Below are 24228 nucleotides of genomic sequence, written 5' to 3'. Positions count from 1 at the left end.
AGTAGAGGAAACAGGCTGAGGGTGGTCCGAGATTTCATCCGGAAGGTGAAGGAGGGTGTGGCCACTTCGGAAGACCATAAGCGATGACTACAGGTCTAAACAGCCGCTGTGAAGGCCAAGCCGCCTGGGTAGAGGCGGCTCCGCCCCCCACCCCGCCCTCGGAACACTAGCCCCGCCCATCCCAAGCCCCGCCCCTCAGAGAGCTGTCCGGGCAGGGGTGGCTCCGCCCTCCGCAGGGTACTAGCCCCACCCACCCAAGCCCCACCCCCACGGAGGGCTGTCTGGGCAGGGGTGGCTCCGCCCTCCGCAGAGTACTAGCCCCACCCACCCAAGCCCCACCCCCACGGAGAGCTGTTCGGGCAGTGGTGGCTCCGCCCCCCGCAGGGCACTAGCCCCGCCCATACCAAGCCCCGCCCTCCCCCTTGGGCAGCTGCCTGGGCAGGGGTGGCTCCGCCCCTTCCGAGGATCGGCCCCACCCCGGGGAGCCCCGCCCCACTCACCCGTGCTCCCCGCGGGCCCGGCTGGCGGGCGCGTGCACACTCACACACACCGGGCAGGTGATCAGTGCGCGCGCGCGCGCACACACACACACACACACACACACACACACACACACACACACCCCAGGCGGGCCGTGGAGGAAGCCGTGGAAGGGAAGGAGAAGGCGAGGAGCGCGGTGGGCGGGAGCCAGGCGCAAGGACACCACCCTCCCACGTGGGGGGCGTCCCGCCCCTGCCCCCCCATCCCGTGACCCCCCCCCCCGCCGCGTGGCCGGAGGAAAACCCGGCTGGGACGCTCCGCTCTGGCAGAACAAAACCCTGTCTCCAGGCTCCCCACCTCCCGCTCCCCAGGGTCTGGCGGCGCTCTCCAAGGACGACTGAGTCACGTGGTAAGGATGACTTTAGTCACTGATTAAAATGCGCCGCGCACACCCGCCACCACCACCACCACCATCATCATCATCATCATCATCATCATCATCATCACCACCGGGGCGGCGGGGCGGGGCCGGGGGCGGGGCGGGGCCGGGGATGGGGCCGGGGCCAGGCCGGGGCCGGACCTCCCAGCCGCTCACCCCTCAGCGTCCTCCCCGACTGTAATCCGAGTCCACTTCGGAGTCTTCTGAGAAGCCAAATTTGCTCTCCGAATCCCATCGTTGCTGGATCTGGAGGGGAAAACCGGCAGTCGGCAGGACGCACTCAGCGGGAAGGCTCCGCGATCTCCTCTCCCTGCTCTCCGCGCTCCCCGTGCCCGTCGCCTTCCTCCTCCCTGCCTCCTCCGCTGGGAAGGCCTGGTCCACACACGGCGGAGGGCAGCAAGGCCACCCAGCCCTTGAGCCCCTCGCTCGCCGTCCCGCCTTCCTAGGGAGGCCGTTTCTACAGCCAGGACAGTCCGGGGGTGAAGTCTCACACCATCACCTTCTCCAAAATAGGACCAGAAATGCCAACATTGAGATGGTGGCTGGCACCAAGCATGTTGCAAAAGCAAATGTTCACTCACTCTCTACTCGTTGATTCAGGAATGTGTAACCGCTTTCTGTCTGGTGATGTTTGTTGTTCTTTTGCAGGTAGGGGTAGTGTATAGTTAGTTGTGAGTGTGTGTGGGGGTGTTCTTTCAGCCTGTTACTGCATACACACACACACACACACACACACACACAAAAGCAGGAAGTAATGTCAGTCACAAATGGCTTTTTTTTAAGTCACTAGCCAGTCTCATACCTGTAATGCTAGCTACTCAGGAGGCTGAGATCTGAGGATAATGAATCCAGCCTGGGCAGGAAAGTCCATGAGACTGTTATCACCAATAAACACACACACACACACACACAGAGCTTATGGACAGCACCAACATTGAGTTCAAAGCCCCAATAACTTTCCCAGGACACCAGTGCCATGGAATCTTAGCATTGGTGCAACTCTATGTGGCCAGATGGGCTTAGTTACTTAATAGTAGTTAAGGATTCTCCCAAGTAGCTCCCAGAAGCTCTCTGCAAATACTTTCAAGAAATGGCACAGGCTCCCTTCCCAGAAGTGGGCACCAACCTAAGTGAAAGATGGTCCCTGGCACGGCTGTCCATGCAGTAGAATTTTCAGTGGGTATGGCAGCTTCAGATGCCCCTAGACCACAATGCCCCCTTGCCTTTCCATGCTACAGATGCTCCCCCAAAAGTTTTCAGGTCCTGAAGCAGAAAGTTCCTTTTTGAAGGCTACCTTTGAAGCAAACTAACTGCCTGGAAGCCAGGTTGCCCCATGTAACCCTGTCCCATTAGCTAACTATCTCAGCCCCTCCTTGCTATCCATAGATTAGCACTTTCACAGGGATGTGTGATATGAGCGATGATTCTTCTGATAATGCTAGATGGTACTTGAAGAACAACTTCTTTTAATGGTCAGGTTATTTTTTTCTCTAATAAACATAACTAGGCAACCCATGACATCACAAATATAATTTGAGGTGAGTTTGTTATTGTTAAAGTCAGTTTAAAGTCAGTTGAGAGAGAGGGTTTACTAAATGAAAGCCAGAAGATGGTAAAAGTACCTGTAACTTTTATAATAAATGAGGTCAGGGAGATAGAAGCAGAAATCAATTCTGATAGAAGCAGAAATCAATTCTGATATTGTCTTCCAACTTAGTCTCTAAGAATCTTTGCCAGAAATCTGTAACATGGGGAATGGTCTTTTAAGATGGTCTAATCATGGTGGTCAGAGGCCTGGTTTAGCCAGGCCTATCAGAGGTAGCAGGGATTCTAAGTGGCTGGCCTGATACAGGAGGAAGGACCCTAGGAAGGTTCCCAGCAGGAAAGAACAACCTAGAAGTAGAATTCAATAATGGCCTGATGTTGCTATGACATTGTGGGGCGGGGACACAAAAATTCCCACTACTGGTCCCTCTGATGCACCTTTTAGGATGGAAGCAAGAAGCTGTTCATGGGGCCTATCTTATCAGAACTACTCTAGTTTTTATGTGGTTATAAATAGACTCTTTTATATCCACTCTGAATGTACACACACTACTGGTACCAAGGCCCTGAGACAGTCCACTTTCTGACCACCACCCGCCGCCTCCCCCCCCCCCATCCACTCTTAGGGATTCACAGCTGGATGACAGGAGGAAAGATGCTCACATGCTTTAGGAAACTTTTCATTCCACATTTGTATTCCGTATAGATCTCCAGCTTTGGAGGTCTTCCAGCTAGGACGAAGAGATATCAAATGCATAAGGGCTTGTGGGGTACAGACACATAGGAAGACAGGAGGTTTACTGGCATTCCTAGACACTGTTAAATCCACAGTCACACACACACACACACACACACACACGTTCACATGCACATACCACCCCTGCCATACTTCCTCTTCACACATACATTATTTTTCATAGCTGCAGCCAATGGCAAAGGTCTCCATTGGATTTCTCTTTCCCTTGCTTAGATATACTTTTTTTTTTTTTTTTGGTCGGTCGTGGGGCCTGAACTCTGGGCCTGGGCGCTGTCCCTCAGCTCTTCAGCTCAAGGCCAGCGCTCTACCACTTGAGCCACAGCGCCACTTCCGGCTTTTTTCTTTTTGCTTATGTGGTGCTGAGGAATTGAACCCAGGGCCTTGAGCATACAAGGCAAGCGCTCTACCACTGAGCCACCTTCCCAGCCCCCCCCCTTTTTTTTTGTCGGTCGTGGGGCCTGAAAGCTGGGCCTGGGTGCTGTCCCTCAGCTCTTCAGCTGAAGGCTAGCACTCTACCACTTGAGCGTCAGCCCCACTTCCGGCTTTTTCTGCTTATGTGGTGCTGAGGAATCGAACCCAGGGCCTCATGCATGTAAGGCAAGCATTCCACCACTGAGCCACCTTCCCAGCCCCTGCTTAGATATACTTAGGACACACAGCAAAGCAACAAGGTGGGTGACAGGAAGGAGGAAGAAGAAATGCAAAAGGCCTTACTTAAATGGCCTCAAACTCTGGAAGGCATAAGATCACATGAATATCATGGGTAAAGAAAGACCGAACATGAATATAAAATAGTAGTTTATCATGGGACTCACATGAATTGGTATGGTTTGAACCATACCCCCAAATCTGGTGTACCTGTAAAATAGAAAGCTAGGAGTAAATTCCATCCATCCAGAGAGGGGGGTCCAGAGCCTGTAATTTTCACACTTGGGAAGATGACACAAGACTAGTGTAAAGCCAATGTGGGCTATATAGCAAGATCTTGTCTCAAAACAAAAGAAAAAAGGAAAACAATAACCCCCCTAAAAATCCCAAAGCCAACAATCCAGTCCAGGCCAAAAATAAAAATTAAAAAATTCACGAGGCACTATTTTGACTAATACAAAAGCTAGACACGGTGGTACATGCCTGTCATCTGAGTTACCTGGGAAGAATGACTAGTAGGATGACAGTTCAGGGCAGCCTGGACAAAAATTAAGACTCTATTTGAAAAATGATGAAAGCAAAAATGACTAGAAGCATGGCTCAAGTGGTTGAGGGCATTTCTGGCAAGAATAAATCCCTGAGTTCAAATCCCAGTACTGGGAGGAGAAACAAAAATCAAACAAACACAAATGTCAACCACTATTACAATAAGAGAAATCTAACAAAGTTCCTTTATTGGTGCTGTGCCACCCTGAATCCAGAAAAGGCCCTCTGACCCTGACGTCAAAAGCCACTGTAGTATCAGGAAACAATAGTAAAATGGACAGACAAAATTGGGGGAAAATATTTACAAAAGATAGACAAAATAATACTAATATTGGAATAATAATAATGCAAATATACAAACAGCTTATACAAATCAATAAGAAAAAAATTATACCTCCTAATAGAAGAATGGTCAAAGAAATAAGACTGTTATTTATGGATTCCATATTTCTGAAATCAAAATGCTAACATTTCTGTGTCATCCTGAAAATACACATAGCACTTCTGAGTCATTTGTGGACACACACAGCGCAAAAAATATTTGGTTCACATGACACCCTTTCCCAGGTAGGGTGAAGCATGGCGAACAGGGAGTTGGTTGAACTCCCATCTTCTCATCCACTATCCTTTCCAGTCATTTTAGAGCCTCACTTTCTGTACTTTGGGGGCTTTTTTTTTTTTAAGTACTAGGGTTTGACTCAGGGCCTCAGACTCTCAGCTTTCTTGCTTACTTGACTATGTTGGAAACATAGTCTCATAAACTCTCCTGCCCAGGCTGGCTTCAAACCTCCATCCTCTGGAACTTAGCCTCCTGAGTGTAATATTCGAGGCTTGAGCCACCAATGCCCAACGTTTATGTAGTTTTGTTGTTGCCTGGTGATCTCCAAGCAACAGACTCACCACACTGTGCTTCATATCCACGGGATTCTTCAAGGCTCCGCTTACCCCAGGAGGAAGTTCTATAGGTAAAGGGAGAAAAGGAATCAGGATTGCACCCAGAGCTCGAAGAACATCTCTTACATCTCCAGTTTGGTGATTCCCCTCTGATTGTACACGACACATTGGATTAAACATTTGTCACACCATCCTTTAGCACCTATCCACAGAAAAGAAGGAGCCAGGCAGACAAGACGAAACCAAGAAAATTTATAATGAACCTTCTATGCTTTGAGGAGGGGCAAACATTTTATGTGTAGAACATTCTTCTCTGACAGTTTAGAATCCAGAGGGAACCAAGTCTGTGCAAAAATTCCAGGGCTACTCATTTATCTTCAGGTCTTGAGCAAACCAGATATCATTGTCAAAGCCACCTGGCAGAGATAAAACTTATATGATCTTAACACTGACCCCCTTGAACTGGGCAGACATGAATGAGTTGCAGGAAGTTTGTCAAGTTAAGCAACCATCATCATAACCCATCATCATAGCCCCAGAAAACCACACTCCATTTCATTATGCATTTGCCTGTACTGGACATTTGCTAAGGAATTATATGTATATATATTATATTATAATACATATAATATTAATATAATGGTAGTGGTTGATAAATCAAAGGAGTATAGGTAGTACCGACTATAATAATCTTTCCACATTTAAATGGATTCGAAATTTTATTTTATGACTAAAAGAATAAGCCACTTATTTATTTGCCTTAGCTTCATAATTATGAGGCTATTATCATATTTTAGAGATGGTTTAAAAAAACAGTTTAAGGAAGCAGACACAGGCATCACAATTGCATTTGAGCTATTACCTTTGAAGTTAAGAACCTAATTTCGGTCTGAGATTCAAGATGTAGAACAATGTCTCCCCTTTTTCCTCTCCCCTCCTACGTAACTCCAGCCCCTCTTATGGGCAGACGCCCACCCAAATCGCCACAGCGCCCTATAGTCACCCCGCAGAGTGCTCCGGTGAGGTTCACAGGCAAAAATCAATTGCAGCCACCCCTAGTGGCTATTGTGCCTGCAATAACAGATGGCATCTGTGACCTTCTTAATAACAGGCCTGGCTGCCAGCGTCCCCGGTGTCCAGACTCTGTGGGGAATCTGGAAACTGTTGCCTTACACTTGAATATTTTCCGGTACACACATTTAACCATTTATTAGTCATTTTCCTAATTCTAATTTAAAACAGAGAGCAAAACAAAATTCCCAGCACCTGGAAGGGACGTGGGATTTCCTGCGTGGCGAGGCCGGAGCAGGGCTGCTCTTGGCGTATGCCCTCCGGGTGTGAGCAGGGCTTCGGGTCAGCCACAGTGCTTATCACGTCGCCTACACTGATTGGTGGGCAGCACAATCAACCTTTTGTTATTTTCTTTTTGAAATTTAATAGACAAGTGAGCCACTTACCCAGCAGTATCTCTCCACAGACACTCCATGTGGGAGCCTGTGAGAAGCCGAGTAGAGCGCTGGCCTGGCATGCACGAAGCCCTGGGTTCAATTCCTCGCTACCACATACACAGAAAAAGCCAGAAGAGGCACTATGGCTCAAGTGGTAGAGCTCTAGAGCCTTGAGCAAAAGAAGCTAAGGGACAGTACTCAACCAAGTTCAAGTCCCATGAACAGCAAAAAAGAAAAAGAAAAAGAAAGAAAAAAGAGAAAAAAAAAGAAAAAGATCCCATTCTCCACCAATAAGTAAGTACTTGCCCTTCCAGCTATGTATGAGCGGCATTCTAACACTGTGTTCTAAGACAACCCAGGGAACCCAGGAGATTTATTGAAAAGTAACTGCTAAAAACGAGTAGCTGCCTAACACTTGTCTAACAAGTGCAGGGAAATGTGTTTAATCTACATACACACATTTGCGCATGCACACACACACAGTCATACAGCAAGAAAGAGATTCTGATCATCTCTTTTTTAAATTACTTTTTATTAATTTTATGTTATTGTAAAGGTGCTGTACAGAAGGGTTACAGTTAGGTGAGTAAGGAAATGAGAACATTTCTTGTCGAGCATTGTTACCCCCCTCCTTGTTCTCCTACTAACCCTTTACTTCCTCAAGTCCTAGGACTGGCAATAAACAATTAATTAATTAATAAGCCACCCTGATCTGAGCACCCTGGGAAATGTTGGGCGGCCAGGGAGCATGGGGAGGGAGCAGCCCACCCCCACTCCAGCAGCTTTGCTTTCATGGAAGGCAAACAGGGGTGACCCCACGGAGAACACAGCAGCAGCCAAGCTCATGCGGAGTCTGCAGGAGTCTGCAATGGGGCCTCTTGAAGCATCAGGGCCGGTAAGGACTTGTACCAGGCCCTGGTGTAGAAAAGTGGGGACAACACCCCAGGCCATGCAGGGAAAATTCAGGAAGGTTGTGTGGAGTCTCAGAGAAAGGAGGTCTCTTTTATGGGGAGAGGGAGGTTGGTGGGCTTCCTGCCTGGGTCCTTGCTCTGTGGACCTGAGGTTGAGATTCTGGCCTGCAGATAGAAGAGGGGGTGCTCCCTGGGGAACCCCAAAGGGGGAGCTCCATTGTTGGGGTGGGGGAGGGGCAAGCCCAGGGCAGGATTCTTGTCTGTGAGTACTCTGGCTTGCCCCAACCCATCTGGCTGCAACCTCCAGGATCACAAAGCTGTGGACACAGTCCAAAACCAGCACAAAAGGAGCCGAGGCAGGACCGAGACGAAATCGATGAAGCTTCAAGCCACTCACCCCACCCCACCAAGAAAGAGAAGGCAGGACCAGCCTGCTCTCCCCTCCTACCCCGTCCTGAGATGCTATCACCTGCTCACAGTCCCATGCCTACAGTTCCAGTCTGGGCTTGGTGAGCACATTATAGAATCTTGGGAGAGATAGGAGATGTGCGTATCACTAAACCAATTAAAACCATGCACTCGTGCTACTCTGCCATGCCTTATTTCATTTTTAAAGTATTACAATATTATAGGCTGCTACATAGGGTTCTAAAGGCTTCCTACATTCTTTTTTTTTTTAAGTACTGAAAATTGAACTGAGGCCCTTACACTTGCTAAGCAAATGCTCTACTGCTTAAACTACACAACCTAATTCTTTCGCCTTTGGTTTGATTTTCAAATAGGGTCCTGTTTTTGCCTTGGCCAAAGCTTGGACTCTGTCTCCCAAGTAGCGAGGATTACAGGCATGTAACACCATGCCTTGTCTAAGAGCTATCTATATTCTAATTTTAAAAGCAATTTATCACTTGCCTTTCAGAAGAAAAATTATCCATAAGGAATTAGCTATGTAAAGAAGTATGGTGTGGAAACAACCCAATAAATAATGCAATGATGGACGATGACAGGGCATCTAGTTTTTGCTGAGCCTTGGGCCAGGTACTAGAGATACATGGACAAATAAGACAGACAAGTTCCTGCTCTCAGGAAGCTTATTTCTAGAATGAGATAGTAAACAAATGCAGGTAACTCAGAGAACGCAAAGCCACATTAAGAAATGAAGAGAGAGAACATGAATAATTTACTGTTAGACATGGTGTCCATGTTTAGTAGCCTCTCTGAGGCGCCATTTAAATTAAGACCTGAAGGATGCAGCCTAGCAGAGCTGGGAAAATCATGTTCCAGAAAAGAGAACAGTCTGTGTAAAGGCCCCGAAGCACCAAATGGCTTCAGCATTCTCAAGTTACTAACAGAAGCAGAAGAGAACAAGCAAATCTGAGCAGAGGGATGGTGTGAGAGTGTTAAGCCAGGCCAGGCCACAGCCACACGAGACTTTGTGTGGGTTTGTGAAGGAATCAAGGTTTTACTTCAAGTCCAACAGCAAACAGAAAATTGGTGTCATTTGCTTTAGATTAAGATCTGGAGAGCTGGGCACCAGTGGCTCCCGCCTGTAATCCTAGCTACTCAGGAAGCTGAGATCTGAGGATCACATTTCAAAGCCAGCCCAGGCAGGAGAGTCTGTGAGACTCATTTCCAATGAACCACTCAGAAAGCCTGAAGTGGCGCTGTGGCTCAAGTGGTAGAGCGCTAGCCTTGAGCTGAAGAGCTGAGGAATCGCATCCAGGCCCAGAGTTCAAGCCCCACAACTGGAAAAAAAAATCTGGAGAATGGATTGGGCCCACAAGAAATGACTTAATGGGATAGTCTGGTCAGTTCTAACTGCTGGTTGAGGTCTTTCAAGGTTTGGAGGAAGTGGAAGAATACAAAGGGAATTGAAGGAGCAGGAGAAAAATAAGGATGCTAAAAAGAAAGAGACACAAATGCTATGAAATTATATTTCAAATAACATGCATCTTGATTGTGGCTTGTTTCTTATCAATATTCTCCTAGGCCCTGGATTCCTTGTAAAGGACTATAGACCATTGAAGAAGTTCCAGGATGCTGCCTTAGAGACCTCAAATTTGTTGTCTGTGGTTAGAAAATATCTTGAGGATGTGTGTTGTAAGCGTTGACATTTTTATATTGTATAAAACCTCTTGCAGTACATACTGCATCCCTTGAAATGGCGAGACTAGGAGAGATCATTTACCCTACTTATAAGGCCATCCTCCAGCAGCTCAGGGGCTTGACATGGGACAAGAAGACAACAGGCCAACACAGTGTTCATTCCTTCACTCTCTTCATAAAAATGTTTTAGACAAGAAAAAACTGAACCGAAGATTTTATTAAACAAAACTTGCTAGAATTCTTCATACCAAAGAGTCCATAGAAAGTCAAATGTACTATTTATTTTATTCCAATTTTATGATACTCAATTTTAATTAGTTTGAAACTGAGAGGCAAGTATTCATCCAGGGAACCAAAGCAAACACTTGGAAAGAAAGTTAATATTAGTACAAAAGGAAAACCACCTTAAAGAAGGTAGAATTCTCTGAAACGCAGTAGTGAGAAAGCATGAGGACTTTGTCCTATGATGATTGTGAATCACATTTTAAATGGTACATCTGATCTGCCTACTTATGAATAGATTACAGAAGTAAGTTACAAGGGGACATTTAACAGATCAATGTCTACTAGTGGTGATCACATTCATATGGCTGGCTTGTGTTGACAGCATTATCTTTTTGTTTCATGTTTTAACTCCCTTGCCTGGGGGCCTTCTAGCACAATTAAAGTTGGTTATAAAAAAAATGAAAGAAAGAAATTGAGATAGAGAAAAGGAAAAGAGGCATAAGGAGAAATTATCATGTGCCCAAATCAAACAATATTGCCTTAATGTACTGTTATCTCCCAATGAAAAAGTAGCCTTAATTATATTTTTAAATATTTGAAGAAGGCAATATGGACATATTAATCATCATTATGAATATATTTACTTACATTACTTTACCTTGTGTAGGTGTACTGAGGTTGCTCTTTGTGCTACTCAGCTCAGATGCCTTGCTATGAATGATATGATAAGGCTACTTAATTTCCCACCCACTAGTCCAGACTTGTAGTGTGTTTTTATGCTCCTCCTAGCAAGGGGAAGAAAAAGTCTGTCCTGATTTTAACAGCAGTATAGGCAGCTACCTTCCCTGTCCTCTGCATCAACATAGCATAGAGGAACACTTAACTGTATTTTTTTTTTTGTCTTTTCTTTTTTGGTACTGGGGATCGAACCCAGGACGTTGCACTTGCTAGGCAAGCGCTTTGCCACTGAGCTACATCCCAGCCCGCATAGAGGAACACTTAAAACTCACCTCAAAAAATTCTATTCCTATTATGTATTAGAAAAGCCAACAGAACAGAAGCTTGAAGGCAACTGTTAAAAACTCATCTCCATTAGTGAGAAATTACCCAGAAGGGCTACCTGCAGGATGCCTTTCCATCATCCATTCCTTACCCCCGACCCGGGACTAAAACCTTAAATGCTTCATCAAATGGTCAAACATTACCAGAAGATTCTGGAATGTGCCTACAATTTTGAGATTACAATCATGAGTTATCATCCCAGAGAGCTGGAAGTCGTGGGAAACACCGACTGCATCTCCTCGTCAGAGCCACAGCATGTGTGGCAGAAACGGCAGCTGCTCCCTTCTGTAATGTACAGTTGCTGCTAGGAGGTGGCCCCTGGGCCAAGGAATTTCAGCCCAAGCTCTTAGGCACCGTGATGGAATGCACAGAAACGATGACTGTGATTTTCATGCAGAAGCGGGTAAGTGACACGTGCGCCTTTCCTTCCCTTCACCCCCACCTGCCGAGTGGAGAGAAAGGACTCTAGGATGGAAGTGATCATGGAGGGAAAAGGAGTCTGTGTCCTTCCAGACCAGATGGGAGGTGGCATGGCTTGCGGCCAGGCAGATCCCCCGTCTTCAGGGCTCCATGAGGAAACACGTGTGCTCACAGGGGAAGCACCTGGCTCCTCCAGCCCACTCCTGGAGCCCGCTTCTTTCTCATCCCACTAAGTCACGGGGAGTTGGGTGGGTGAAGGGAGCCAGGATCAAAGAGCAAAGGCAGGAACTCAGCTGTCAGAGCCCAGAACTCAAGGACCATGGATCCTACTTACTGCTTCAGTGGCTTCACCAAGAAGCCCACCCATGAGTGCTTGGGGTACCCCACCTCCAGACCCCAGGTACCCCCAGGGCTCCGCATGCCTCTCACCCTGCATATAGCAAGTGTGAGCCTCTGCAGATGGCCACAAGGACGGACAGTCTGTGGGACGGTGAGGAAAGCCTACGTGACCCCTGGCTGCAGCAAAACAGCGAACACAAACACTAAGTTAGTACCAGAAGGAGACGCAAGAGAGAAAGGAGCATGCTATTATTTGATGAAATAATGACTGGAAACTTCCCGATTCTGGGGAAGTTACTTTCGTCCACGTGCAGGAAGGCTCAAAAGCTTTCATAACATATTCAACCCACTGAGAACCTAATAGAGATCCACTATCATCCAACTGGCAATAATCAGACACAGAATTTTGGAAGCAGAGAGACTCCTCTCGATTTCCAGTTTGGTTTCAAAGCTAATGTAAGTCACAACACTATGGTACCGGCATGAAAACTGTCCTGTAGATCAGTGGAAAACAATGAAGATCCCAGAAATAAACCCATGCATATACTGTTAATGGACATTCAAGAAAAACACCAAGAATCCGTAACATGGGATGGATAGTCTCTTTAAAATGTGACACTGGGAAAGCTGACCTATAAAAGGAAGAAATTCAACTCTATCTTACCACATATACCGAAATCAATTCAAAATATAGTAAAGACCTGACACTATAAAACTGCTGAAAGTCTTGACATGAGTCTTAACAAGGATTTTGTGGCTATGAGACCAATAGCATGGAAACTAAGGCAGAAATAAATAGGACTACATCAAACTAAAGTTTCTACTCAGAAAAGAAAACGATCAACAAGTGAAAAGGCTTTCCTCCCATTTCCTGCCAGAGGGCAGGACGTGTTGCTCTCTTTTATCTATTTCTCTCTACTTCATTCTGATATATGCTAAAATAAATCCTTGATAAAGCTTAACAACAAAATGAAATGGCAACTTACATAATCGTAGGAAATCCTTACATGTCACATTTCAGAAAGGGGGCTACTATAAAAATATATAAAGAACCCATGCAACTCAATTGCAATAATAATAATAATAATAATAATAATATACTGATTGAAAAACAGATAAAGAACTTCAATAAGCATTTTCCCAGAGAGCACATAGAAATGGCCAGATGTCCACAAAAAGCTGCTCCATATAACTAATTTTTAATGTGATTAAGTGATTAAATAAATTTCACACATTTCACAGTATTGTGAGACAGTGATACTTAAAGTCACAAATACATTCTAACCTTCATGAGGCAAATTGTCATTATTGTGGTCTATAAAATTTGTGAATTCTATGAGCTTTGACAACACAACTATTTCTTCCACATCAGGTGGTATGTACATGTCTTTCCTTTTGTTTAGTTCAACATCACTAATTTGACAGATTAAGCAAGCCACAGTAACACATCACTTGGGTCTTTTTAAATGACTATTATTGAAAACTCATGAGATAGTAAGTATTAGTGAAGACAAAGTACAAAGAGAACCTTTATATAGTGTTATTGGAATTGTAAACTACTTGAACCATTGGAAAATAGCATGAAGGTTCCTCAAAAAATTAAAAATAGAATTACTATATGGTCTAGAAATCCTACACCTGGGTATATATCAACAGACATAAAATCACGATCTTGAAAGGCTATCTGAACTCTCATGTTCATAGCAGCATTATTCACAAGAGCCAACATATGGAAACCACCTGTGCCCGTTGATGAATGCATGAATGAAGAAAATGTGGCACATACGTGCAGCAGAATATATTATTTGGACTTTAAAAAGAAGGAAATCTTGCCATTTGTGACAAGATTGGATGAACTGGAAGGGCATGATTTTAAGTGACATTAGCTTGGCACAGAGAGACAAGTGCCACATAATTTCACTTACATATGAGAATTCAAAATAAGTCAAATGAAATAAGCCAAATCATAGTTACTATTTGTGTGAGTGTGTGTGTGTGCGTGTGTGCCAGCCAGTCCTTGAGCTTGAACTCAAGACTTGGGTGCTGTCTCTGAGCTGCTTTGAGCTCTAACATTTGAACCACAGATCCACTTCTGGCTTTTTGGTTGTTAATTGGAGATAAGGGTCTCACAGACTTTCTGCCCAGACTGGCTTCAAACCATGGTCCTCAAATCTCAGCCTCCAGAGTGGCTAGGATTACAGGCATGAGCCACCAGCACCTGGCAGTCCATATTTATTGTACAGAGGGCAAAAAAGACATGTTGGCCAAAAGATGACAACGTAGGGACATGAAATGAATTAGTACTGGAGATCTAATTTATGGCATGATAATTAGGGTTAATGTATTGTATTGCATATCAAAACTTGTGAAGAAAGTAGACATCCAGTATTCTCATCACACACATAATAACTGTGTAGAATGACTGATGTATTAAGAAAATGTATTGCAGTAATCATTTCACAGTGTATGCATACAACAGCCTGTTGTACCTTATAAGTACATGCAGTTCACATCTGTCAATCATACTTCAGTTGAGTGAGGGTAAAAAGATAAGTTAGACACACATGAGGCGGTGTGAGGAGGAAGCGATCCTGTTGTACCTACCATTTATAGCGTCTTGAGACCAAGGCTGGCTGGCTGGATGTTCAGAGATGTTCAGTAAAGGCATCCTAAAGAAAAAGCAGCAAGACACAGGTCCTCAGTCTGTGTTTAGAAGTCACACAGAGCCTTGGGACTACAGAGAATTTTATACATCTTTTCCTTTGCTTTTTTGAACTTTTGCTTCTTCTCTTCCCCTCTTTCCACACTCCCAACCACAACCCCACAAGCCCATTAAGGCAACCCAGGTTGGACTTTCTCACTCTCTTTAGGGAGTGGTTTGTTCCCTGGTTTATCATCCAGGGATAAAAATCTCAACTTCTGCACATGAGAAGCTCAAACATTAAATTCGTAATTATTTCAACACGATTTATGAGTGTTTCTCCAGGGAGCTGCTTTCAAAATAAGATAAGTGCTATGCATGGAAGAGGAAAGATTACAGTAATTATACTGGTTTCCAAATAAAACTTAAGATTTAATGGCAGTGGGGTAACTTGGGGACTCACAGATGCTGTGTCTATCCTTTGCACACGGTATCTCAATTTCCCTGAAGCAGACAGGGTGTTCTTTTGAGCAAGCAGGGCCTTACTGGGAAGCACAAGTTGTTCTGTATGAAGTGGAAAAAGGCATTCGCTCGTAGATGGTCACAAATGGTGGAAAATGCTGTAGGACTCTGGCTGAGGGAGGTGGGGAAAGGAGGTGGCAAGTGGATCTGCCACTGGCCTCCAGGGCCCTGCGATCTGCCACTGGCCTCCAGGGCCCTGCAATCTGCCACTGGCCTCCAGGGCCCTGCGATGTCTCTATTGTACATGCGCACACTCGCACGGACACGTGCCTCCTGCATACCATCCTATCTCTTTGCTTCTTTCTCTTAAGTTATAATAGCAAAGTCATCAGAGGGTATAACATTTGTAAATGTGGTTTTTGAATCCAACGCCTAAAAAATTACTTTTCAGTAGGTTTGGGACAGATGGTTTGGTACAGAATCACTTATTTGCTTCTCTTTATCTATTTTTACACTTAAAAAATAATATTCCTTCTTATATGTATCAAAACTCATACTGGTGAAGGAAGGGGTGACAATGTCCAAATAGAAATGTATTCGTTACCTGACTTATGTAACTAACCCCTCTCTGAATAAATATCACCTTTAAACTAACAATAAACTCATACTGACCAATGAATTCTGAGTTGTTGAAGAGGGTTATTTTGCACCTGTCTGTAAATCTTTGTTCACAAATTAAAAACACACAAATGCTACCCTTTTTATGTTTTGTATCACTTTTTCTTTGTATGTTTTCTAAGTCACCAAATATTTTGACGTAGGCTGCTTTTCAGTATGTAATTGGAATTATACAACATACTTTTTTTGTCATGGGGCTTGAACTCTAGGACTGGATGCTGTCCCTCAGCTCTTCAGCTCAAGGCAAGCACTCTACCACTTGAACACAGTACCACTTCTGGTTTTCTGGTGGTTAATTGGAGATAAGAGTCTCACTGACTTTCCTGCCTGGACAGGCTAAACTGCGATCCTCAGATCTCAGCCTCCTAAGTAGCTAGGATTACAGGCGTGAGCCACCACCACCTGGCTCAGCATACCTTTTTAATGATTAAAAACATTAAACTGGGTGTTGGTGACTCCTGCCTGTAACCCTAGCTACTCAGGAGGCTGAGATCTGAGGATGGCAGTTTAGGGCCAGCCAGGGCAAGAAAGTCTATAAGACTCTCATATCCAATAAACTACTCAGAAAAGTTTGGAAGTGGTGTTGTGGCTCAAGTGGTAGAGCTCTAGCCTCAAGCAAAAGCAGCTTAGGGAACAGTGCCCAAGTCCTAAAAGTTTAAGGACTGGCAAAAAATAAAATAGCTCACCTTTATGTTTATATCATTATTGGGTATGACTCTGACTTTATATTCATGCTTCAATTTACTTAAGCACACTATTCAATCCATCCTCTGCCCCTATCTCTATTGAAATTTCCACATCTATGGAGTTTAACAATTTTACCAGTCTTGGAAAAACTGGTAAACTCCCCCCCCCCCAAGTATAGTATTTATACTGTATCAGGCATTATAAGTAACTAAGAATGATTTAAAACATATAAGAGGCTATTTCTATATTATATGCAAATACTACCCTGTGTGACAGGTGGGACTCAGATTTTGTTATCTTCAGATTCTGGTATTCTGAAATCAATGTCTCTGGATACAAAAAAAGGAGGACTTACTCTACACGACTTGTTTTCAGGTTTTTGCCTATCATGAAAACTTACACTGCTGTGAACATTCTTGTTTCTGTGTCTGGGTGTACATGGGACATAGCATTTCTGACACTGCATTGAAGATAGAACTGTTGTCCATAGCATCAACCAGGGATAAAAACACTCAACCGCCCTCCTGAACAGCTCTATCAATGCATGCCCCATGATCTGTGCAGGGAAGATGACATTCATGTCCATCTTTACCAACATTTAAGTGTTGATGGCCTTTTTCATGATAACCTTTCTGGAAGGTTTGTCTTGTGGCACTGATTTGCATTTTGTATATGAAATAGATACAAGCCCTTTGTCAGTCTGAGTTAAAAATGTCTTCTTTTTGTGGCTTGCTCTTTTAAACTCTTAATGGTGAACCTGACAGAACAGAGTTACATACTTTTACGGCAGTCCAATTTATCTAGCCTAATGGAGGGTTAGTGCTCCTTGTGTTCTGTTTAAGAAATCTTTGCCAACATTATGGAATCAGAATACCCCTCCCTCCATCGCCTTCTAAAGTTTTTGCCTTTAATATTTAAGTCATTAGTGCAACTAGAGTTAATCTCACTGGAGTTGAAAGTAGTGCTTGTCTGGAATGCTTTGTGGCTTAAAAAAAAAAAAACAAAAACAAAAACCAAGCTCCGACTACGTGCATGAGTTTGTTTCCTACTCTTACTTCTGTTCTGTTGTTCTACTGACACCTTTATGCCACAATACCATCCTGATTCCTAAGACTTTGTAAGAAGTTCTGTAGAACAAGCTCTCCTATCTTGTTCTTTGTGAGGTGTGTGTGTGTGTGTGTGTGTATGTGTGTGTGTGTGTACTAAGGCTTGAACTCAGCCTTGTACTCTCACTTGGTTTGGCTTTTTCATTCACAGCTGGCACTGAACAACTTAGGCCATGCTACCAGTTCTGGCTTCTTGCCAGTTAACTGGAGATGAGTCTCAGGGATTTGTCTGCCCAGGCTGACTCCAGTCCTCAGATCTCAGCCTGTTGAGTGGCTAGAAGTATAGGTGTGAGCCACTATAGTTGGCTGAAAGCCATTTTCATGTTGCAATAAAGTTTCCTGTGTGAAGATGCTGTCAGCCCAGGTAGACATCTCTTATCTCCAACTAACCAGCAAAAAGTATAAGTGGAGGTGTGGCTCAAGTAGTAGAGTGCCAGCCTTGAGTAGAAAAGCTAAGCAAGAGCACAAGCCCTTGAGTTCAAGCCCCAGTACCATCACTTTCTGTAGCCTTAAAAATTTTTAATCAAAAAGCTTTTGCTTAAAACTTAAAAAGACATTTTTCCTCAGGGCTAAAATTACTCAAGGAAAAAGATTAAAAGCAAAAGCAAATATAGCATATAATCAGTACTTTCAAAATGAGCTCAATCTGCCCTTCATCTTCATTTATAACATTTGTTTCTCCGTAGCCTTTAATAGTATAAGCAGTAGTTGTGCAGTGAATATGTCAATGTGTCTGAGGTTTCAAAAACCAGATAAGCACCACAAGCTTGCAGCTTTAGCCGCTTCTCAGCACGGAGTGCCTTCCTTAGAACGATTTATAGGGGTAGTCACACTCTAGGTAAGACAAAAATTGAAATACTGCACCTTTTCACCAGGTGTCAAGCAGCTGCATTTTTGTGGGTTATTAAGCATCCTTTTTTCTATTCCAATCAGTGGATCTGTTAGGACTCTGGCTTTCAAACACCAATCATGAAGACACTTTCTGCAGGTATGCTGACTGTCACAGAATTAGCAGAGGGACTTCCAGAGCTAACTGAAGTGTCAACACACCGGACAGCCACTGAGAATAAACCCGACAAGTCACCTGACTGGACAGTACATTTTTAGCTTTGAGCACTTCGTGTTGATGCTGTGGAAAGACCTATAAGGAAATATGACTGATACTAGATCAATTACATTCCTTAAATGTGAAGTTGAAGCCAATAATCAACTGACTTTCAAATAGGTTTCTGGACTGTTGGTATTTGCCAGATAACATTCAGAAGGACAGATCTCTTAACAGGTCATCAAATTTTCCTACATCCTCATCCTCCTTCTTTCTCTCACTTGCAGAGCTCCAGAGGCTCCCTGGAGGGGCGGGGGCCACTCTGCTATGCTATACTCTCTTCCTCTTTCCTGGGGCAGGTGCTCTTTACTCTGTACCCTGGAGAAATCTGCTTTGCTGAGATCTTTACAGAAAGATACTCTATTCCTTCCTTTATACTGAAGCTGATAAGAACTTCCCCTGGGTTGATCATTTCTGTAATTGCAGTTTCGTATTAAATTGAAAGTAGGCTTTGACGGTGGGCCTATCCTAGGGCCTGGCTTCTACTAAACACTCAGAAAAGGCTTTGGTGCCATTAACACTCCCTAAAGACACCCATAACCACAGGCAGGAGTGGCGGAGGACTTCCTTACTGCCCAGAGCTTTAACTTCTGAAAGAAGAAAAGCTACACAAGAAACAAGGCAGCGTTTTCATGAACATCTCTTCTTTGCTGAAAATAAAAAAAGAACACCTACAATTTAGTCAAATACTCACACCTTCCTATCCATTTGGGAGCAGTTCTGTGTCACATCGGTAGTAAATAGAGGACAGTATCTTACTTTCATCTGGTAAGTGACATTTAGCTCTTCTTCCAGTGACATTTAGACAGGAAATGTACAAGGTTAATGTCTGGAAAGTCTCTTGAGCTCTACAATATCCTCTTCTTCCTGATAGCACCCTTGTCTATTTATAACAACATACCCAGGTGCAAATTACAAAGGACACTCACCATTTTTTCTCAGGCTTATACCGCCTTGCTCGAGGAGAAAGTTGGCTCCTGGAGGACTCATCCAGTTGTTTCCCCCGGTAACTACCTGAGTATGTGGTCACACAAGAATTGGACCAGCGTGATTCGTCCTGCCAGGTTGCTCGGGCCTTGCTTTTGATCAGCTCAAACTCTTGAGAGGAAAGGGGGCGAAAGGGTACAAGAATTTCTGGACTTAAGTAGAAAAAGTGGGACATGGCTATGAAAGATCCGCTCTAAGTAGTTTTTTAAGCTCTGTGAATAACAAAATATTCATTGCCTTCCAGGAAAGGGCAGCCAGCACCTGAGTTCTCCAAGCTTCATAAATTAACAGCTCATGAAGGCAAAAGTCGAACTCTTTTAGGTATAATTGATAAGCAAAGGATCATAAAACTCTACAAGAAAAGATATACATGCACATACATTTTTAACAAAATTGTAAGTGAAAAAACTTCCAAGCACTGCTCTAAAAGAAAGCACTAGATAAAGTTATTTGCCCACCACACTTATCATAAAGGCAACAGTGACTGTGGTTGGCGATGGATCACATGGGAACAAGAGATAAAAGGGAAATGCCGAACATCCATCTCGCCCTCTGATGCCCTAGCCTCTGTGTCTGGGAGATAACAGGAGCTGCTTCTGATGTCAACAATAGCTGGTTCTCACGTCACAGAGCAGCAGTGTTCCCATTGGCTAACACTGGTGTCACCTGGGAATTGTTCCAGAGACTGGGGCCCAATGCCATAGATTCTGGTCTGGATGGGAGCCCACAAACAGGTAGTTAAAAAAACAAAACAACACTGAGTGCTGGAGGATTCTTAAGAGCAAGACCTTGATCAATCGTGCTTCTGGAAATGTTACAGTGATGCAACTGTTTGGAGGTTGAGAAGTTATAGCATTTACTCTTCTACCCAGATGATTCTCCCTCACTTCACTAATGGTTTACACCGGGTAAATGTTAAGGCATCTTCACATCTCCAGAGTCACAAACTACTCATTGGCCAATCAAAATAAAATCGATCCTCTGCATTTGTCCCTTCACCATTTCTTGGAGCAGCAGTTCTCAGTCCTCAGTGCTCCTCTAAGTAGCCCGAGCAATTACACAATGCTGCACCTAACCTAAGCTGTAAAGATCAGCAGCTCCACAAGTGGAAATATCATCAGCGTTGGAAAAGAGTCTCCACAGAGCTGGGTGCTGTGGCTCATGCTTGTAATCCCAGCTATTCAGGAGGTGGGGATGAGAAGGTCAGAGGCTCAAGGCTAGCCCCATCCTATGAGACTCTATCTCAACCAGTAATACAAAGCTAGTCACAGTGGTGATCCTAGATACTTGGGAAATACAAATAGAAGGATCATGAACCAGGCCAAACCTGAGCAAAATGTGAGATTCTATTTGAAAAGCAACAAAGCAGAAAGGTCTCAGGAGGTAGAGCACCTGCCAAACAACCATGAAGTCCTGAGCTCAACTCCTGTACAGCCAAGAAAGTGTCCGTGAGTGATTCACAGTGGTTTACTTAAACAATACTCCACAAGCAATATGCACTGTTTTGATATAGAAAAATAAATGAAGCAAATAATAAAAGACTATTCATAGAAAATATTTTTAAATTGTCTTTTCAAATTAAAAGGCAATTTCAAAACAAAAATGGAATAAAGTACCTCAAAAATTTGAGGTACTTTTGTATTACTACACTGTACTCTACAATAGTTTTGTTCCCATATCTCTTAGAATCAATTATGGTACTATTTTACAATTTATGATTTCAAGAACCAAAAGTAGTGACATTTGGTCTTGGGGTGAGACTCAATGTTAAAGTCCTTGTGTATTCCTGGATTGAATTCCCAGCACTACAAAACTTAATTACTGGCTAATTAATTAAGGTAGACTAGTGGAATTAAAGAGTCAGAAATAAAGCTATGCAGCTATAGCCACCTGATTTTTAATAAAGATTAAAGCAATACACTGGACTGGGCGCCGGTGGCTCACACCTGTAATCCTAGCTACTCAGGAGGCTGAGATCTGAGGATCACAGTTCAAAGCCTGCCCGGGCAGAAATCTCCGTGAGATTCTTATCTCTAATAAACCACTCAGAAAACTGGAATTGGCACTGTGGCTCAAATGGTAGAGCACTAGCTGAAGAGCTGAGGGATAGCACCCAGGCTCAGAGTTCAAGGCACATGACTGACCAAAAAAAGACCCCCCCCCCAAAATACACTGGCAGCAAGAGTATCTTTAAGATGAGCTGCTGGAAAAACTAGATATGTAGAGGATAAACCTAGACCCTTAACTCTTATCCTGTACAAAATTCAACTCAAAGTGGATCAAAAATCTTAGTTTGAGACTTAAAACTTTGAAATAACTAGAATAAAATATAAGGGAAGTAAATATTTTAAGATACCTTCATAGTCAATGACTTTATGATGAGGGCTCCAATAGGCTAGGAATAAGAGCAAAAACCGACAAGTCATAGAATCAGTCTATCAATCAGCACATCAACAGATAAATTTTATTCAGACATTAAGAAAAACTAATTAAGTGCTGGGCATCAGTGGCTCACACCAGTAGCTACTCAGGAGGCTGAGATCTGAGGATCGCAGTTCAAAGCCAGCTGAGACAGGAAAGTCTGTGAAACTCTTATCTTCAATAAACCACCAGAAAACCGGAAGTGGTGCTGTAGCCCAAGTGGTAGCCGGCTAGCCTTGAGCTGAAGAGCTGAGGGACAGCGCTCAGGCCCAGAGTTCAAGCCCCATGACCAACAAAAATAAATAAATAAATAAATAGGACTTTCTCAGTGGTAGCTCAGTGGTAGAATGTCTTCTAACACAAAGGCCTTGGGTTTGATTCTCAGTCACATTAATAAATATAAATACATAAATAGAACAGACTACTTGAGTCCCAGAGGATGTCATATTCATTGTTTTCCCATTTTCTCAAGGTTTTACTTCTCATGGGCACTAGTGTTTGGTACTGATGTCCGTAGTCTCCATTAAAGACTTCCTTTTGAGGCTGAACTGCAGTGAGATGTGCTATTCAGTCACTAGTATGTTAAATGTGACCAAAAATCTGATCACTAGAGCACAGTGACAATGAACTGTATCAGTGTCAATGTGAGTTGGTGCAAACAAAAGCCTTCCAAGCGACCTAATAACGAGGGAAACCAGCAGGGGGCGTGCAAACCATCTGATGCTAGGAGGCAGGTGGGCAGGCCTAATATTATGCAGAATTTCCTAAGCTTATTTGACCACAAAACTCCTTTCAATGGGGACATCTTTGGGAACCACTATTCTCTGGGGAGGTCAGGAACTGGAGAGGTTAGAGGTACTACCTATAGCTGAGATTAGTGGTTGGTGTACACACTCTAAAATTTACTAAATCAACTAGATCTCTAACCTAAGGCACTGGCTGCCTGACAAGTAGGTGATCAAATAGTATTTAAAAATTGAAAGATAACGCAAAGCAATACAGTACACGTACATACTTTTCATGTACACAGCCGTGTACTATGATCCAGATGTAGTGGTCTAGAAGGGTCTCCTCTGTTCCTTTCCAACACACACACACTCTCTCTCTCTCTCTCTCTCTCTCTCTCTCTCTCTCTCTCTCTCTCTCTCTCTCTCACATACTTCCTGGTAACCATTATTTATTTTGATTTCGATCACAGTAGCCATAACAGGTCAGGCTCTATTCTGTGAGGACAGAAACTCCAGATACCCACTGGAAGACAAAACCAGGAAGAGATGAGGTAAAGTGAACACAAAGGGAGACTAAATTCTCTGGGTGTGTGCATGGGGGGAATAAAAGGCCTTGTATACAGATGAGCTGGAACCTGCCTCCTTTCATAAAGTGCTAGATTTTGATATCCAAATGAATCAGGATGTCTAATGTGTGATAATTATTAAACTTGAGATGTTCAGTGTAAGATGTTAATACTTCATGATTTGGGAGTAACTTCTTTATGCTTGTCAACTGTGTGATGAGTGTTTTTAGACTTGTGTGTTAGCTGGAGACGGGGCCATTTGCAACAGGAATAGATGGAAATAAAAAAGTGAGGAGGAAAGAAGGGGAACTTTGCAGCACGGGACAGGGAAACTCATCAAATTAGTGAGAGGCCTAAAGGAGAGGCTTTTTTTCTTTGCTTTCCTGAAGTTTATTTTTGTTTACTGTTTTGCTGTTTTTATTTTGTTTGCAATTTATGTTTACTATTTGAAAACTGAAATGCTTTTCAAGCAGTGTGTCCACTATATAATTTTACTTAATAAAAAGTTGCATATATACATCTAGATTTAGGAGAAAAGGCCTGAACAACCAGATACAACATGTGACCGCTCACCATAGCAGAGTAGGAAGATACACATGATTGTTATATTTTATATTTTTTCTTCAAATACACATATTGGAATAGCAACACGTTTCATAATAGCTTTTCTGTGGCTCATGGCTAATCGTGTTAGAATGCTTCTGTTAAGTTGCTAAATCCCTTTTATAGGGACCCAATCTTTCAGACTTAGGAAGCCTAAGTCATTGAGGGTGTTTAGAGAGCAATGCTGGATTCCATGCCAACATGTAGCATACATTATGGGGTAGCACAGGACACAATGTATCTTGTCAGGAGGAACACCAGGAGATTCGTGTATTCTATTTTTTGTGTGAAACAGGTGCAAAGGAAAGTCAGTATTGGGAAATGAAAGATTATATTTTTATCTGGGGGACTTGGAGATAGTGTTAGACCTCCAGTCTTTGTAGAAATGTCCTCTTTTGAGTCTGGTTCAGGCAGAATGATGGCTGTA

General features: G+C 43.6%; 1 protein-coding gene, 1 long non-coding RNA gene and 1 pseudogene across 2 annotated transcripts; 1 reads left to right on the top strand and 2 right to left on the bottom strand.

The window, feature by feature from the left end:
* The first annotated feature begins 759 nt into the window (after positions 1 to 759).
* LOC138826855 (uncharacterized) lies at positions 760 to 9718 on the top strand. The gene is made up of 3 exons (XR_011371877.1): positions 760 to 889; positions 6787 to 7051; positions 9655 to 9718. It is a non-coding gene; the product is annotated as an uncharacterized lncRNA (long non-coding RNA).
* CUNH4orf51 (chromosome unknown C4orf51 homolog) lies at positions 886 to 20048 on the bottom strand. Its single transcript, XM_070022154.1, has 6 exons — positions 19426 to 20048; positions 14422 to 14486; positions 5316 to 5374; positions 4037 to 4079; positions 3128 to 3195; positions 886 to 1165 (listed from the first exon to the last, which is right to left on the bottom strand). The coding sequence occupies exons 1-6, from the start codon at positions 19656 to 19658 to the stop codon at positions 1079 to 1081; spliced, it is 555 nt and encodes a 184-aa protein (XP_069878255.1). The 5' UTR covers positions 19659 to 20048; the 3' UTR covers positions 886 to 1078.
* Positions 15558 to 15674, bottom strand: LOC138827075 (small nucleolar RNA SNORA40; annotated as a pseudogene).
* Positions 20049 to 24228: the final 4180 nt, after the last annotated feature.

Source organism: Dipodomys merriami, unplaced genomic scaffold (genome assembly GCF_024711535.1).
Source record: "Dipodomys merriami isolate MVZ:Mamm:240054 unplaced genomic scaffold, mDipMer1.0.p SCAF_15, whole genome shotgun sequence".
NCBI classification, from domain to species: domain Eukaryota; kingdom Metazoa; phylum Chordata; class Mammalia; order Rodentia; family Heteromyidae; genus Dipodomys; species Dipodomys merriami.
This window is presented reverse-complemented; position numbering and strand designations above follow the sequence as displayed.

What these genes read in the sequence shown, in the direction of transcription:
- CUNH4orf51 (XM_070022154.1), bottom strand. Translation starts at nt 19,658, where the DNA reads ATGTCCCACTTTTTCTACTTAAGTCCAGAAATTCTTGTACCCTTTCGC. An exon ending in TTCAAACCATACCAATTCAT is followed by an intron (nt 3,196 to 4,036) that starts GTGAGTCCCATG and finishes TCTTCGTCCTAG; the next exon opens with CTGGAAGACCTCCAAAGCTG. An exon ending in TGAAAAGTTTCCTAAAGCAT is followed by an intron (nt 1,166 to 3,127) that starts GTGAGCATCTTT and finishes TTTCCCCTCCAG; the next exon opens with ATCCAGCAACGATGGGATTC.